The following is a 14,770-nucleotide window of genomic DNA, read 5'->3' as shown; positions in this document are numbered from 1 at the left end:
ATGATAAAATTATTTTTTCATGAAAATACTAAGTGAAAAATGTACAAAAGCGACTTGAGTTCTTTAGGCATGGGATCCTAAGTTTAATGTACTAAGTTCTTTAAATGTACTAAGTTTAATAATAATTATGACTTGTGCTGTTATTAAAATAATATAATATGAAAATAATATCTAAAGAAGGGATCTTTTCATTCTAGTTTATATAATATGATACAAACAAAAGCGACTTGAGTTCTTTAGCCATGGGATCCTTAGTTTAATTATAAGATTTATTTCCTTAAAAAAAGTACCCTTGAACATTATATTGTTGACATGAGTGTCCATAAGAATTCATCTCACAACAGCTACCCAACTATTCTTTCTTTTCAACCATAATTTCATCTTGAAACAGTACATTCTAGGATATCCCAAAAAATTGAGATAGCACAGTTGACAGTGGTTTAAAATAATGAATATTCTAGGAAAAAGGAAGATATGAAAACTTAGATAGAAAATATAGAAAAGGCAAACTTCGTAAAATAACTCAATGTGATCATACATTAGCAAATAATCTGTAACTTTTGGCATCAAGAACTATCTGTCTAACTGCTGCAACTGCTGCTACAGCTCCCAATACAGAGAAAGTCACCGCAATAGTTACGTTCAACCAGAAAATGGGGCTTCGCTTAGATGGCTTAAATGTCAAGTTGAAGAAAATTACCGGCAAAATGAAATCAAGTGGCATAAACCCAAAGGCACCTATAAGCGAGTTTATGTCCCCAAAAAATGGAAGCATGGCTGCTATAATGGTTGAAATAACAATAGCCAATGACCGAGAAATCAATCTGGGCATTACATTGCGATTTGAGAATTCAGGGCTTTTTGGGTCCCCAAATGTTTGCTCCAGCACTTCATTTGTAGGCTGCAAGTAGACCTGCATTACAATTCAATGGTTACTTCATATTTGAGAAGCATTAGTTAACTAACTCTTCAAAAGCTTGAGCTACTAGATGAAAGTAAATCATTGTTATATTTATATTAGTCATTTTGACTTGAAGCATCAGACAATGCATAAATTCAGATACTGTACGTGCTAAGATATTTCATAGTATTTATTAAAAGAATGTGGTGCCAATAATCAAATTCTAGTTCAATTGAACATAGAGGCTTTGATGGGTCTTTTGACCTTTGTAATGCAAAAAAAACATATTCTTGGTTTAATTTTTTTAACAAACTATTTACCAATCTAATGCAAGTGAAATATGCATGAAGAGTGTGTGTGGTCAAGTAGCGTATCACCCCATGTGGGACTTGTGCAAATGCTAAAACACATTTTGTCATGTGTCTGCAAGACGTGTATAGGGATGTGCACGACTTGAACGTACACCGCCAAAATGCATTTTGCATTGTGCTAACTTTTGCACAAGTTGCGTATAGAGTGATACGCGACTTAAATGTGATACCCGACTTACATGTGCATACTTTTGATGTGCTTTTCACTGGTATTAGATATATAAATAGTTTGCCAAAATAATTAAATTGGTGATATCTTTCTTTTCTTTTTTGCATTGTATACGTCAAAAAGCCGACTTTGATGCTATGGCCAGATATATATTAAGGAGTGATAGTGTGTTACTTACCACACCAACTGCTGCTAATTGTGCTATAGTGAAAATATTGGTCATATAAACAAACCACTTGGGCAACAAACTATTTCCATTGTCCACAAAGTTGCTTAAGATGAGGCCTTCAGATTGATTGCCAAATGTCCAATAACCCGATATGGCTACGCTAAAGAAAGTGAATATAAGTACAGCATAACAAACACATAGTCCTTTGAACATCTTCCCTTTCACGGGTGGTGCTAATGTTGCCTGCAACCAAAGAAAATGCAATACCGAGCACATAATTAAAGGAAATGAGTTATTTTTAATTACAACAAATATTTTGATGGTTGAAGGGTTAAATTGTTTCAGACCTGAATTTCTGGAATTATTCCATTTCCATAAGTTGTGGCAATAATGGCAACAACATTGAAGATTCCAAATAAGCGATTCTCTGTATCACCTTGCAAAGAATAATCCTTTTCTGGTCCTTTTGATGAGTCACCTGTAGTGATATTGGTATAGACCATACCAATAAACAGTTTACTCAATTGTCAAGCATAAAGTACAATACATAAGAAGGGAAGTAGATTAAGCAAATACCAATATATATGGAACCAGCAGTAGCACAAACACTATAGGCTAAACACAAAACCAAAGACACTAGATTAATGTGCCTCAATGAGTGGAAAGATGGGATTTGAGCCAAAATCAACATGAAGCATCCAAATATGATTACAAACTCGTAAAGCTTCATGTTCCCATTTGGGTTTGACAGCAGGTAAATTGCCTGCAATTGTATCCATTAGAAAAATCATAAAAAGGGTAAGAACATGGTTGAGGTCAAATGTTTGATTCTATTAAAATGGGTGATAAACAGTTCAAGATAACCTTCATGCATTGTCCTCCCAAAAGAGTACAAGCCACTACAGCACCATAGCAGACTGCGAACTGAATTGGCCCAACAAAATAACGACCCCATCGTGGACCTGCAAATGTTAGTGATATGACATTAGCCATAAGCATTAAATGGCCCACATGAATTGGGCCTAGAACTTATGAAGCTTTATTGTTTCCAAATTCAGTAGCTAGTGAAGTGAAAGTGAGGGAATTGGTGTGTTTACATGGGATCATTTGGGTTTCCCAAATACAATAAATAGGTTCTGACTCTTTCCTCTACTGGTGTGTAATGTATGTCAATATGCATTTACTTCTTATCTTCTTCTAAACTTAGACCATCAATAAGAGCTTTACTTAAATGTTGCATGAGACATTTGTTCATGTAACACACACAAAAGGTGAGTGAAATTCATTAAAGAGAAGAGAGAGAAAGAAATAATAAATTTTACTGACTTTTAGTATGTTGCATGATATAAATTATCATATGTAATATGAGAAATATATTTCCTTTTATTAAATATAGCAAGGGTAGAAAAGAAGATTTAACGAGGGCCAAATATGTGAAATATATCATATTTAAAGTAAATTTATCTTTAAAAATTGTAAGGAAGAATCCATATTTCTTTGATTTTATTTAAAACATATTATAATATTAATTTATTAAAATATCAAAAATAAATACATTTCTATTTACTACTTTTATATATATATATATATATATATATTATATATATATATATATATATAAAAGAATAATTTCTTTTTTGCTAGAATTTTTTGTGCAACATTAAAATAAAAATGAGTGAATTCTATTAACTTTTTCTCTTTACAATGAGATATTAGAGTGTGACAACAACAAAATTTTATTGCAAAAACAAATATATATTAAAAAAGAAAAAATACTTCTGCATTTGATATAGAAATATTTTCTCTATTATATTCACATAAAAATAATAGGTTTCCTTAAGTTTTTCTCTCTCATCTATTTAGAACTTATTCATTTTTACTTGAGCGTGATAAAATAAAATATTTCTAAAAAAACAATCGCGACCAATTTTGTTAAAATCAAAATTTTAAGTAAAATCGGAAAGAAACTAAAAAATCGTAAAACATAAAATCGTAATGTAAAAAAATCGTAAAAACGTAAAAGTATTTGAAATATTGATAAAATTATTTTGATGAAAAAAGTTATAAAAACATAAATCATAATGATAAATCAAAATTTTAACAACTATATATGATCCACTGGGCTTCATTTTGAATTTTGCATGTATAGGTAAATGGTCAACCTTCAACAACGATGCAATAAATGAGATTTCAGAATTTTCCGTTGCTTCCACGCTTGTCTCACTTTTATCTGTTATCATGTGAGTTTAACTAAAAAGGGATTATATTGATAAAAAAAAAATTCATAAACTTATAATTTACATTAAGTATGACTAGCTAAACTTCACGAGTGTATAACTGATTAGATTTAATGTAGTCTCTAAAAATTATTTTTATCAATATAACCTTCACCTTACTAAAAATGTTGATGAAAATGACAAGTGTAGAGCTAAACTAGGTTTTGTACATAAAATTTTACTTATTGTTATATTATAAAATATAAAATTGATATATGTCCCATATTATTATTAATACATACCGGATGATAATAATAATAATACTAAAGTTAAACATATATAATAGTTAAATATAATTGGATATACTAATTAAGGTAATGTTATAAAAAAATCTTTTAAATATTAAAATCCAATTTAAGATATTATATTATTATTATTATTATTATTTGTTGTTTCAAATTAATATTTTCAATCCAATTTGAGTATTTTTTTTCTAAATAAAAAAAGTGGTTGATTTGGGCTATAATGTAGCTTGGCTCAAGCTGTTTTAAAACTTAAAATTTATTTTGCAGACTAAAAGGGAATGACACTTATAGTGCAGATAGTCAAGCAACCTTTCTCACAGTAGGCGGTGTCTCCTTTTCTTTCTATCGTGAGGGCGCTCGTGGGCATGCGGCTGTACATGTGCGTGTGCGCATTCACATCTACTTTTATTGGTTTAATTAATTTTTTTTTTTTGGTAAATTGGTTTAATTAAATTTTGATATTGTAAAATTACTACTATTTAGTTGTTTCATATATAAATCTATTAATACATATAATAAAGTTATTAAATTAAAATTTTATTTTATTATATTTATGACTTAAGGAATATATAAATTATAATATTAAAAAGTATTTTATTTTGGTTCTTTTTCCTATTTTTAATTAAGAAATTTAAAATTTAAAATTTAAAATTTCTCAGGTTATCTAAATATTTACTAAAAAAAATTAAATATTTTTATTTTTTTTATCTATTTAAAAACTGCAGTCTTAAGCCCGTTCAGTTTAAAAATGTTTTTTTTTACTTTATTTTGAATATTTATGAAAAAGGGAAAATAAAAATATCATTTTTACTACTTTGAGTATAAATATTTAAAAGCATTAAATAAAATAAAAAATATTTTGGAACCTTCACATAAAAAACTAAAATGATAGACTTAATTCATTGTTTCATTTTACACGTGGTGGAAGAATGCTCATTCAATCATTCTATGTATTAAAGAATAGTAATACTTTATCGGGTGGATGCAATGCAATATCTCACGTAACTCGCATAATAAAAAAAAGGAAAATAAATATATGGCTTAACTAGCAAAAGAAATGAAAAAGAGATGGTGAGTACAGTGTGGTACCTAAAATGTCGCGAGCCATGTCTCTAAATCGTAGCTGACGATTACCCAACTGAGCGTGATGCTCGAGAACAAGAGATATTAAATTGTAGGAATAGAACGTTACAAGAGCTCCAATCACTAAGCAAAAGATTCCAGCCGTCCATCCAAGGAATTTGAAAGCATATGGAAGACTTAGGAGAGGTGGAGCCACAATTGACGTTGTCAAATGGTAACCACTGTGCATCCAAGATCCTACAAAATCATATTTATAATACTATATAATATAGCCATTTTATGATTCTGCTGACAATATACTTTTGTTTTTATCACCCCCCATGTGCTCCAATTATTAAAACAAGCCAGAAAAAAATTGTATCAAATTTTCCATCCATCAAAGTTAAAAGGGAGAACACTCAACAATGAAATCCATCCATGATTTCAGCACTTCGTGAAGTGAATACCATCCATGAAAAGCAGCACTTCGTGAAGTGCTTGTCATAGGCAAGTAGACAACAACATAAAAGGGGATAGTACTAATAATCAACTATTTCACTTAACAACATCATTTTCTAAGTGATAAGTTTTTAATAATTTATATTATATATATCAAACGTGAATATTAGATAAGATGATAAGTATTGTATTCATGACACCATAATCACTGAGGCTCTAATTCCATGATAAACAATTATATCATTTAAAAACTCAAATTATTAAGTGAGGAATATTATATTTGCCTAACAAGTACCATACTTCAATTCCTTTGTGTAATTGTGGAGTAGGTGGAGTGGTTGGTCAGGAAGAAACATGTCCACTTATTAAATATAGATAGCTTTTTAAAAGCCTTCATCGATGCATATATTTTCTGGTCTTTCTGGTTGTTTTTGAATTACTGATTAAGGTGATGGAAGGACTTACATATTCTGCAGAAGGAAAAGGTGGGATAAAAGAAAGAAACAAGGACAAGGACAAGAATCACAATGATATAATGTTCCATAAAAGAATAAACAGAGTAAGGAGACTTAAGAACGGTATAATATAAATGATCACGACTACCTTTTGATTTGAGGACAAAGAGAGCGCCTGCATCAACATCTTTTTGGGGGTGAATTTGTTGCGAAGCATTTGGATTCTCTGATGTTTCATGAGCTGCTGTTGAGGTTGGAAGCAGCGTACTCATCCTCCCTCCCCTGTATGAAGGCTCTAACAAATGACCAGAGAGAGCAAATGCATAATATATACCAATCTTACTTATTTTGATATCTTCAGTCAATTTTTTGAACTCCTTGTGCCTAATAATACATGGGGCAACTTGGAAGAAGGGTCAGCAGGATGACCAAATTAACCCTCACTATCATACCCAAATTAATATTGAAATATAATTTAGGGAAATAGTTTTCTCATTTTATATAAGAAAATTTTCTCATGTTACATTCATAATTAAAAGGTGGGACTCATCTTGACTTTTTGTTTTCTCACTTTTTTGTGGATCTCACTCATGTATTATGTGTGTAACACTATGAAGCATTGACACTTCAAAATCCTAACGTGTAGTGTCCGACACTTCCCGACACTCTCGGACACTCCAACACGCGTTATTGAAATTCAAAAAACGGTTCAAAGGTTAAATTGCGTTGAGTTTTTAGTTCCAACTGTTAGATTCGTTATATTATGATTATCATTTTATTGAGTTTAATATAAATATTTAGAATATCTTATGTTTCTTTGCAAAATTTATGAATATTATAAATTTAGATACAGTTTTTTTGTTAAATTATTGAATATTAAAGATAATATATACTACATAAATTAAATATATTATTTAATATCAAAACGTGTCCTAACGTGTCAAAATTTAACATTTTTTAGAATTAATGTGTCGAAGTGTCGTGTCGTATCGTGTCACGTGTCCCATATTAGTGTCGGTGCTACATAGGCGTAACATGAGAAAATATTTTCATGTAAAATGAGAAAATTAATCCCTTTTAATTTACAAGCACTTTATGAAGTACGAATTTTCACCTTTTGTCCAAATTTTAGACTAGTTAGTCATTGAAATTTGGTTGGATCGTGTTCCCATTGGCGTGGGGCACGGTACATCAGGATTGGTGTGCTTATTCTATTGGATATATATACGAGAAGTATTTTGACTTTGGTGTAAAAATAAAAAAAAATTATTTTCCATCTCAATTGTTAATTTTATTCAATCCAATAGTTGTCATTTATTAAATTATATCTATTAAATAATTATTAATTCTTAAAATTTACAATTGTCAGATGCACAAAGACTAACTTTTGTCTTAAAAATTAATTCTTGAAACATTACATTTTAGGTTACCTCAGAAAATTGAGATAACACAGTTGACCGTGGTTTAAAATAATAGAGAATAGTCTAGGAAAAAGGAAGACATGAAAACTTAGATAGGAAATATAGGAAATACAAACTTCATACAATAGCTCGATGTCATCATACATTAGCAAATAATCTGTAACTTTTGGCATCAAGAGCTATCTGTCTAACTGCTGCAATTGATGCTATAGCTCCCAATGCAGAGAAAGCCACAGCAATAGTTACGTTCAACCAGAAAATGGGGCTTCGCTTAGATGGCTTAAATGTCAAATTGAAGAAAATTACTGGCAAAATAAAATCAAGTGGCATAAACCCAAAAGCACCTATAAGCGAGTTTATGTCCCCAAAAAATGGAAGCATGGCTGCTATAATGGTTGAAATAGCAATAGCAAATGATCGAGAAATCAATCTGGGTATTACGTTGCGGTTTGAGAATTCAGGGCTTTTTGGGTCCCCAAATGTTTGCTCCAGCACTTCATTTGTAGGCTGTAAGTAGACCTGTATTACAATTCAATGGTTACTTCATATTTGAGATGCATTAGTTAACTAACTCTTCCAAAAGCTTGAGCTACTACATGAAAGTAAATCAATATTATATTTATATAAGTCATTTTGGCTTCAAGTGACAGACAATGCATAAATCCACATATCCTGTGCTAAGATATCTCGTATTATTTATTAAAAGAATGTGGCGCCAATAATGAAATTCTAGTTCAATTGAACATAGAGGCTTTTCATGGGTCTTTTGACCTTGTAATGCAAAAAATGAAACATATTACCAATTTAATTTTTAGCAAACCATTTACCAATCTATGTAGGTGAAATGTGCATAAAGAGTGTACGCGTTCAAATAACGTATTACCCCATGCGCAATTTGTACAAAAGCCAAAAAGCGTTTGTCATGTGTCTGCAAGATGTGCATAGGGGGTATGTGCGACTTGAACGCGCACTGCCAGAATGCGCTTCTTGCATTACATCACCAACTTTTGCATAGGGGGTATGTACGTAACTTAAATCTGTATACTTTTCGATGTGCTTTTCACTAGTATTACTGGGATAAATAGTTTCTCAAAAGAATTAAATTGGTGGTATATTTCATTTTTTTGCATTGTATAGGTCAAAAGGCTAGCTTTGACGCTATGACGTGATATATATTAGGGCTTGGGTGGTGATGGGAGTGTTAGTGTGTTACTTACCCCACCAACTGCTGATAATTGAGTTATAGTGAAAATGTTGGTCATATAAACAAACCACTTGGGCAGCAAACTCTTTCCATTGTCCACAAAGTTGCTTAAGATGAGGCCTTCAGATTGGTTTCCAAATGCCCAATAACCAGATATGGCTACGCTAAAGAAAGTGAATATAAGTACAACATAACAAAAACACAGTCCCTTGAACATCTTCCCTTTCACGGGTGGTGCTAATGTTGCCTGCAACCAAAGAAAATGCAAGACCAAGCACGTAATGAAAGTAAATGAGTTATTTTTAATCACAACAAGTATTTTGATGGATTGAAGGGTTGAACTATTTCAGACCTGAATTTCTGGAATTATTCCATTTCCGTAAGTTGTGGCAATGATGGCAACTGCATTTAAGATTCCAAATAAGCGATTCTCTGTATCACCTTGCAAAGAATAATCCTTTTCTGGACCTTTTGATGAGTGTCCTGTAGTGATATTGGTATAGTCCATACCAATAAACAATTAATTCAATTATCAAGCAAAAGTGCAATACAAAAGAAAAGAAGTAGATTAAGGAAATACCAATACATATGGAACCAACAGTAGCACATGCACTATAGGCTAAGGACAGAATAAAAGACACTAGATTAATGTGCCTCAATGAGTGGAAAGATGGGATTTGAGCCAAAATCAGCATGAAGCATCCATATATGATTACAAACTCGTAAAGCTTCATGTTTCCATTTGGGTTTGACAGCATATAAATTGCCTGCAGATGAATCCTTTGGAAATATCATAAAAAAGATAAGAAAAAGGTTGAGGTCACATGTTTGTTTCAGTTAGTATGTGTAATAAACAGTTCAAGATAACCTTCATGCATTGTCCTCCCAAAAGAGGACAAGCCACTACAGCACCATAGCAAACTGCAAATTGAATTGGCCCAACAAAATAACGACCCCATCGTGGACCTGCAAAGGTTAGTGATTTGACATTAGCCATAAACATTAACTGGCCTACATGAACTTGTGAAGCTCTATTGTTTCCAGATTCATCAGCTAGTGAAGTGAAGTGAGGTCATTGATGTGTTTACATGGGATCATCTGCTTTTCCCAAATACAATAAAAAGGTTCTGACTCTTTCCTCTGTTGGTGTGTACTGTATGCCAATATGCATTTACTTCTTGTCTTCTTCTAAACTTAGACCATCTATAAGAGATTTACTTATTAAAGGGGAATATGTTTCTCTTGCACGAGACAACCACTAAACAAAAAAAAGAGACACTTAATTACTAGAAAAAAAGAGAGAGAGAGAGATTATAGTAACTTAAATATAGCAAGGCATTATTAGTGCTTGTTAGGAAATAAGATTTTTTTTTCCGGGTAAGCTGGGAAAGAAGATTTAATAACAAGGGCCAAATATGTGAAATATATCTTGTTTAAAGTAAATTTATCTTTAAAATTGGTAAGGAAGAATGCATATTTCTTTGATTTAATTTAAAATATATTATAATTTTAATAAAATATAAAAAATAAATCCATTTTTATTTACTCACTATATATATATTTTATTCTTATTTTTCCTGCAGAATTTTTTTCTGGCACGTTAACATAGAAATGAGTTAATTCTATTAACTTTTTCTCTTCACAATGGGATATTAGAGTGTGGTAGCAAAAAATTTCTATTAAAAAAGCAAATATATATTGAAAAGGAAAAAATATTTATGTTTTTGATATAGAAATATTATTTCCACTATATGTATATAAAAGTGATAGGTTCCGGATTCTGCTAACTTTTTTTCTCTCATCTACTTAGAACATGCTCATTTTGTATATGAGCGTGACAAAATAAAATATTCTGTTATCAAAAAAAAAAAAAAAAATATTCTAAAAAAATATTAAATAATGTGTATCTCCGAATAATATGGGGCTTCATTTTGAAATTTGTATGTATAATGGTCAACCTTCAACAACGATGCAATAAATGAAATTTCAGATTTTTTCGTTGCTTCCACGCTTCTCTCGCTTTATCTGTTATCATGTGAGTTTTACTAAATAAGTGTTGATGAAAATTAGTTTAGAGCTAAACTAGGTTTTGAATATAAAATTTTGGGAAATCAAACTGTCCTGTTGTTCCATTACCACCCAAAAAACTTCCGCAGAAACAATTTTTTTGGGCCCATTGTTTAAAAAAAAAAAAAAGAGATGCACAATTGTCGATTAGTGTGCAGGAACTTTTTTCTTTGTCACAGGACACCTTGATTTCTCAAAAAATTTACTTATTGTTATATTTTACAAAATTAATATATATCCAATATTATTATTAACACATAGAGGATGATAATAATAATATTAAAGTTAAACGTATATAATAGTTAAATATAAAATATTAATTCCAATTTAATATATTATATTATTACTAATTTGTTATTATTTGTTGTTTCAAATTAATATTTTCAATCCAATTTGAGTTTTTTTTTTTTTCGTAATAAAATAAAAAGTGGTTGATTTGGACTATAATGCAGAATTGCAGATAGTCCACCTTTCTCACACAGTAAGCGAGAGCGCGCGCGGGGGCATGCGAGAGTAGCTATACACGTGCGTGAGCGTATTCATATCTACTTTTATTGGTTTAATTAAATTTTAATATTTTAAAATTACTACTATTTAGTTGTTTGGTAAGACATGTTTTGTAAAAAAAAAAAAAAAAAAAAAAACCTGAAACTGTTTTTTTGTTTTTTGAATCAAATTTAGAGAATGTGTAAGTTGTTTTTGGTTTCTATTTTGGTTTTTAAATTTCAAAACAAAAAAAATATATATAGAAAACACTTGTTTTCATAATTATTTTACAAAAAAATTTTGAGAAAAAAAATCAAAACACAATTAAACAAATCTCATGTTTTTTTTTATCTCTTTTCTCTTTACATGGCCTATTATGACCACATATTGTTTATGTGTACGTAAGATATAATTTTATTTTCTATAACATAAGAAATATCAAACTCATTATAAAGTTATTGAATAAAACTGTTATTTTTTTATATTTACAACTTACGGAATATATAAATTATAATATTTAAAAATATTTTATTCTGGTGCTTTTTCCTGTTTTTACTTAAGAAATTTAAAATTTAAAATTAGTTAGGTCATCTAAATTTTTACTAAAAAAACTAAATAAATAGTTATTGCAGTATAAAATAAGCAATTTTTTTTCTAGAGTATTTGTATTATAAAATTATAGAATTAAATTTAAAATTAAGAAAATTAAAGGGTGGAAGATGAAAAGTCTGAAAAAACTGAACGATAAAGAGTTAAAAAAATTTCAATGAAAAATTATATAAGTTGTTGACATTATGTAAAAAATAGCATTAAAAACTTCAAATATGAAAATAATTTTTACGAGTAACGACACACCTGTCAAACTGAAAGAGAGAATTTTTTTGAATGGAGTGGATGTATTTTTTTTCAAAACGAAGAAAATAAATTTCCATTTACATTTTTTATTTATTTTTTCTTCTAAATCTAAAAAAAAAAATCTCATTTAAAAAATATACAAGTAAATAGATGTACCAAAGAGCTACCAATATGACGAGCTCATTTATAGTGGGCCTGAATTTTATGAGCCTTAATCAAAAAAGGAAAGAAAAAAGGACTGAGAGATAATTTAAGAAGAAAATAAAAATATAAATGAAAAAAACTTTTCCTTTATTAGAAATGAAACACCCTACGAAATATGAACCGAGAACTTATTATAAAAATCCCAACATGACATAACCTGGGCAAAGCCATGATGTACTATCTGCCACGTGACCAAAACAGTGAAAGAATTTTATAGTATATAGATTAAACTATTTTTTTATATATTTTAAAACTGTTTAAAATTGCAATTACTAACTTTTGTAAGTTTTTGTTCAATCAAATCTTCAAAAAAATTTACAGAACTTGATTAATTTTTTTAAAATTTTAGCAATCTTTATATATATTAAATCACAAGTTGTAAAAGCAATATGATGTATCTCAAAATTATAATTTCCAATGAAGAAGATGTTATTTTTTAATTTATGCATTTTATTATAAATAGAAAGGTAAACTTATATATATATATATATATGTGTGTGTGGGGCTTTTTCACCCTTTTGCCCCTTATTAATTAATTAATAATTATTTTGTCCCTGATTCGAAACTATCTACCAATCTGTCCCTCTTTAATCGACTACCTTGCATTTTTAGTCGATTAAATGGTTAAAACAGGCAAAAATAGCTGTTGGGAGATTTAATCGACTAAATCTCCCTATTTAGTCGACTAAATCTCCCAACAGACAACAAAGGAAAATAAGTCAGTATGATTTTTTAATCGATTAAGTAGGGAGATATAGTCGATTAAATCTCCCAACAACCATGTAGTCGATTAAAAATTCAAGTTAGTCGATTAAAGAGGGGCAGATTGGTAGATAGTTTTGAATCAGGGGCAAAATGATTATTAATTAATTAATTAGGGGCAAAATGACGAAAAAACCGTGTGAGTGGGGTTAACATTTCTCCGGTCATTTGAGATAAATTTATTTCAAACTATTCCTTATAAAGTTAAAGTTATTTTTTTTTTCTCTATCTCCCGTCACTTCTCAGAACTTGTATGCTGATGTGAAGAGAGAGAGAGAGAGAAAAACAATTTTAACATTATAACTATATATTACTCGTAATAATTAAAAAGGTAGCTTGAGATAAGTATATTTTTTCATATATATATATATATATATATTCTAAATCATATTAACATATTTTCATTCAATAATTTCAACATAATTATAATTTTTATCTATTTAAAAACTGCAATCTTAAGGCCCGTTCAGTTTAAATTTCTTTTTATTAATAATTATAAAAAATTAATTGATTTCAAATATTTATAAAAAAGGGAAAATAAAAATATCATTTTTAATAATTTGAGTATAAACATTTAAAACACCAAATAAAATAAAAAATATTTTGGAACCTTCACATAAAAAACTATAATGATAGACTTAATTCATTGTTTCATTTTACACGTGGTGGAAGAATGATCATGCAATCATTCTATGTATTATTAAAGAATAGTAATACTTTATCGGGTGGATGCAATGCAAAATCTCACGTAACTCGCATCATAAAAAAAGGAAAATAAATATATGGCTTAACTAGCAAAAGAAATGAGAAAGAGATGGGTGAGTACAGTGTGGTACCTAAAATGTCGCGAGCCATGTCTCTAAATCGGAGCTGACGATTACCCAACTGAGCGTGATGCTCAAGAACAAGAGATATTAAATTGTAGGAATAGAACGTTACAAGACCTCCAATCACTAAGCAAAAGATTCCAGCCGTCCATCCAAGGAATTTGAAAGCATATGGAAGACTTAGGAGAGATGGAGCCACAATTGACGTTGTCAAATGGTAACCACTGTGCAGCCAAGATCCTACAAAATCACATTTATAATACTATAAAATATAGCCATTTTAACTCTGCTTACAGGAAGAAACATGTCCATTTATTAAGTATAGATAGCTTTTTAAAGGCCTTCATCGATGCATATATTTCCTAGACTTTCTGGTTGTTTTTGAATTACTAAGGTGATGGAAGGAATAACGTATTTTGTAGAAGGAAAAGGTATAATATAACGTTCCTTAAAAGACTAAAGAGAGTAAGGAGGCTTAAGAACGGTATAATATAAAGGAACACTACTACCTTTTGATTTGAGGACAAAGAGAGCGCCTGCATCAACATCTTTTTGGGGGTGAAGTTGTTGCGAAGCATTTGGATTCTCTGATGTTTCATGAATTTCTGTTGAGGTTGGAAGCAGCGTACTCATCCTCCCTCCCCTGTATGATGGCTCTAGCAAATGACCAGAGAGAGCAAAGGCATAATATATAATCTTACTTATTTTGATATCTTCAGTCAATTTTTTGAACAACTTGTGCCTAATAGTACATGGGGCAACTTGGATATGACCCAAGCCTCGTTAAGAAGAGCAGGATGACCAAATTAACCCTCACTAAGTGTGTTGGGAAACAGT

At 30.0% G+C, this 14,770-nt stretch overlaps 2 protein-coding genes across 2 annotated transcripts; both read right to left on the bottom strand.

Moving 5' to 3' along the window:
* Positions 1–463: 463 nt before the first annotated feature.
* On the bottom strand, positions 464–6,440 carry LOC133297261 (GABA transporter 1-like). The gene is made up of 7 exons (XM_061496375.1): positions 6,256–6,440; positions 5,221–5,451; positions 2,475–2,572; positions 2,187–2,373; positions 1,958–2,088; positions 1,620–1,853; positions 464–913 (listed from the first exon to the last, which is right to left on the bottom strand). The coding sequence occupies exons 1-7, from the start codon at positions 6,377–6,379 to the stop codon at positions 533–535; spliced, it is 1,386 nt and encodes a 461-aa protein (XP_061352359.1). The 5' UTR covers positions 6,380–6,440; the 3' UTR covers positions 464–532.
* Positions 6,441–7,561: 1,121 nt separating this feature from the next.
* LOC133297262 (GABA transporter 1-like) lies at positions 7,562–14,568 on the bottom strand. The gene is made up of 7 exons (XM_061496376.1): positions 14,443–14,568; positions 13,943–14,173; positions 9,601–9,698; positions 9,313–9,499; positions 9,085–9,215; positions 8,746–8,979; positions 7,562–8,047 (listed from the first exon to the last, which is right to left on the bottom strand). The coding sequence occupies exons 1-7, from the start codon at positions 14,564–14,566 to the stop codon at positions 7,667–7,669; spliced, it is 1,386 nt and encodes a 461-aa protein (XP_061352360.1). The 5' UTR covers positions 14,567–14,568; the 3' UTR covers positions 7,562–7,666.
* Positions 14,569–14,770: the final 202 nt, after the last annotated feature.

The sequence above is a fragment of the Gastrolobium bilobum genome, unplaced genomic scaffold (assembly GCF_033153095.1).
Source record: "Gastrolobium bilobum isolate Gb01-03AN ecotype WA unplaced genomic scaffold, APGP_CSIRO_Gbil_v1 utg25886, whole genome shotgun sequence".
Lineage (NCBI taxonomy): Eukaryota > Viridiplantae > Streptophyta > Magnoliopsida > Fabales > Fabaceae > Gastrolobium > Gastrolobium bilobum.
The sequence above is the reverse complement of the archived record's forward strand: the minus strand, read 5'-3'. Positions and strand labels throughout refer to the sequence as shown.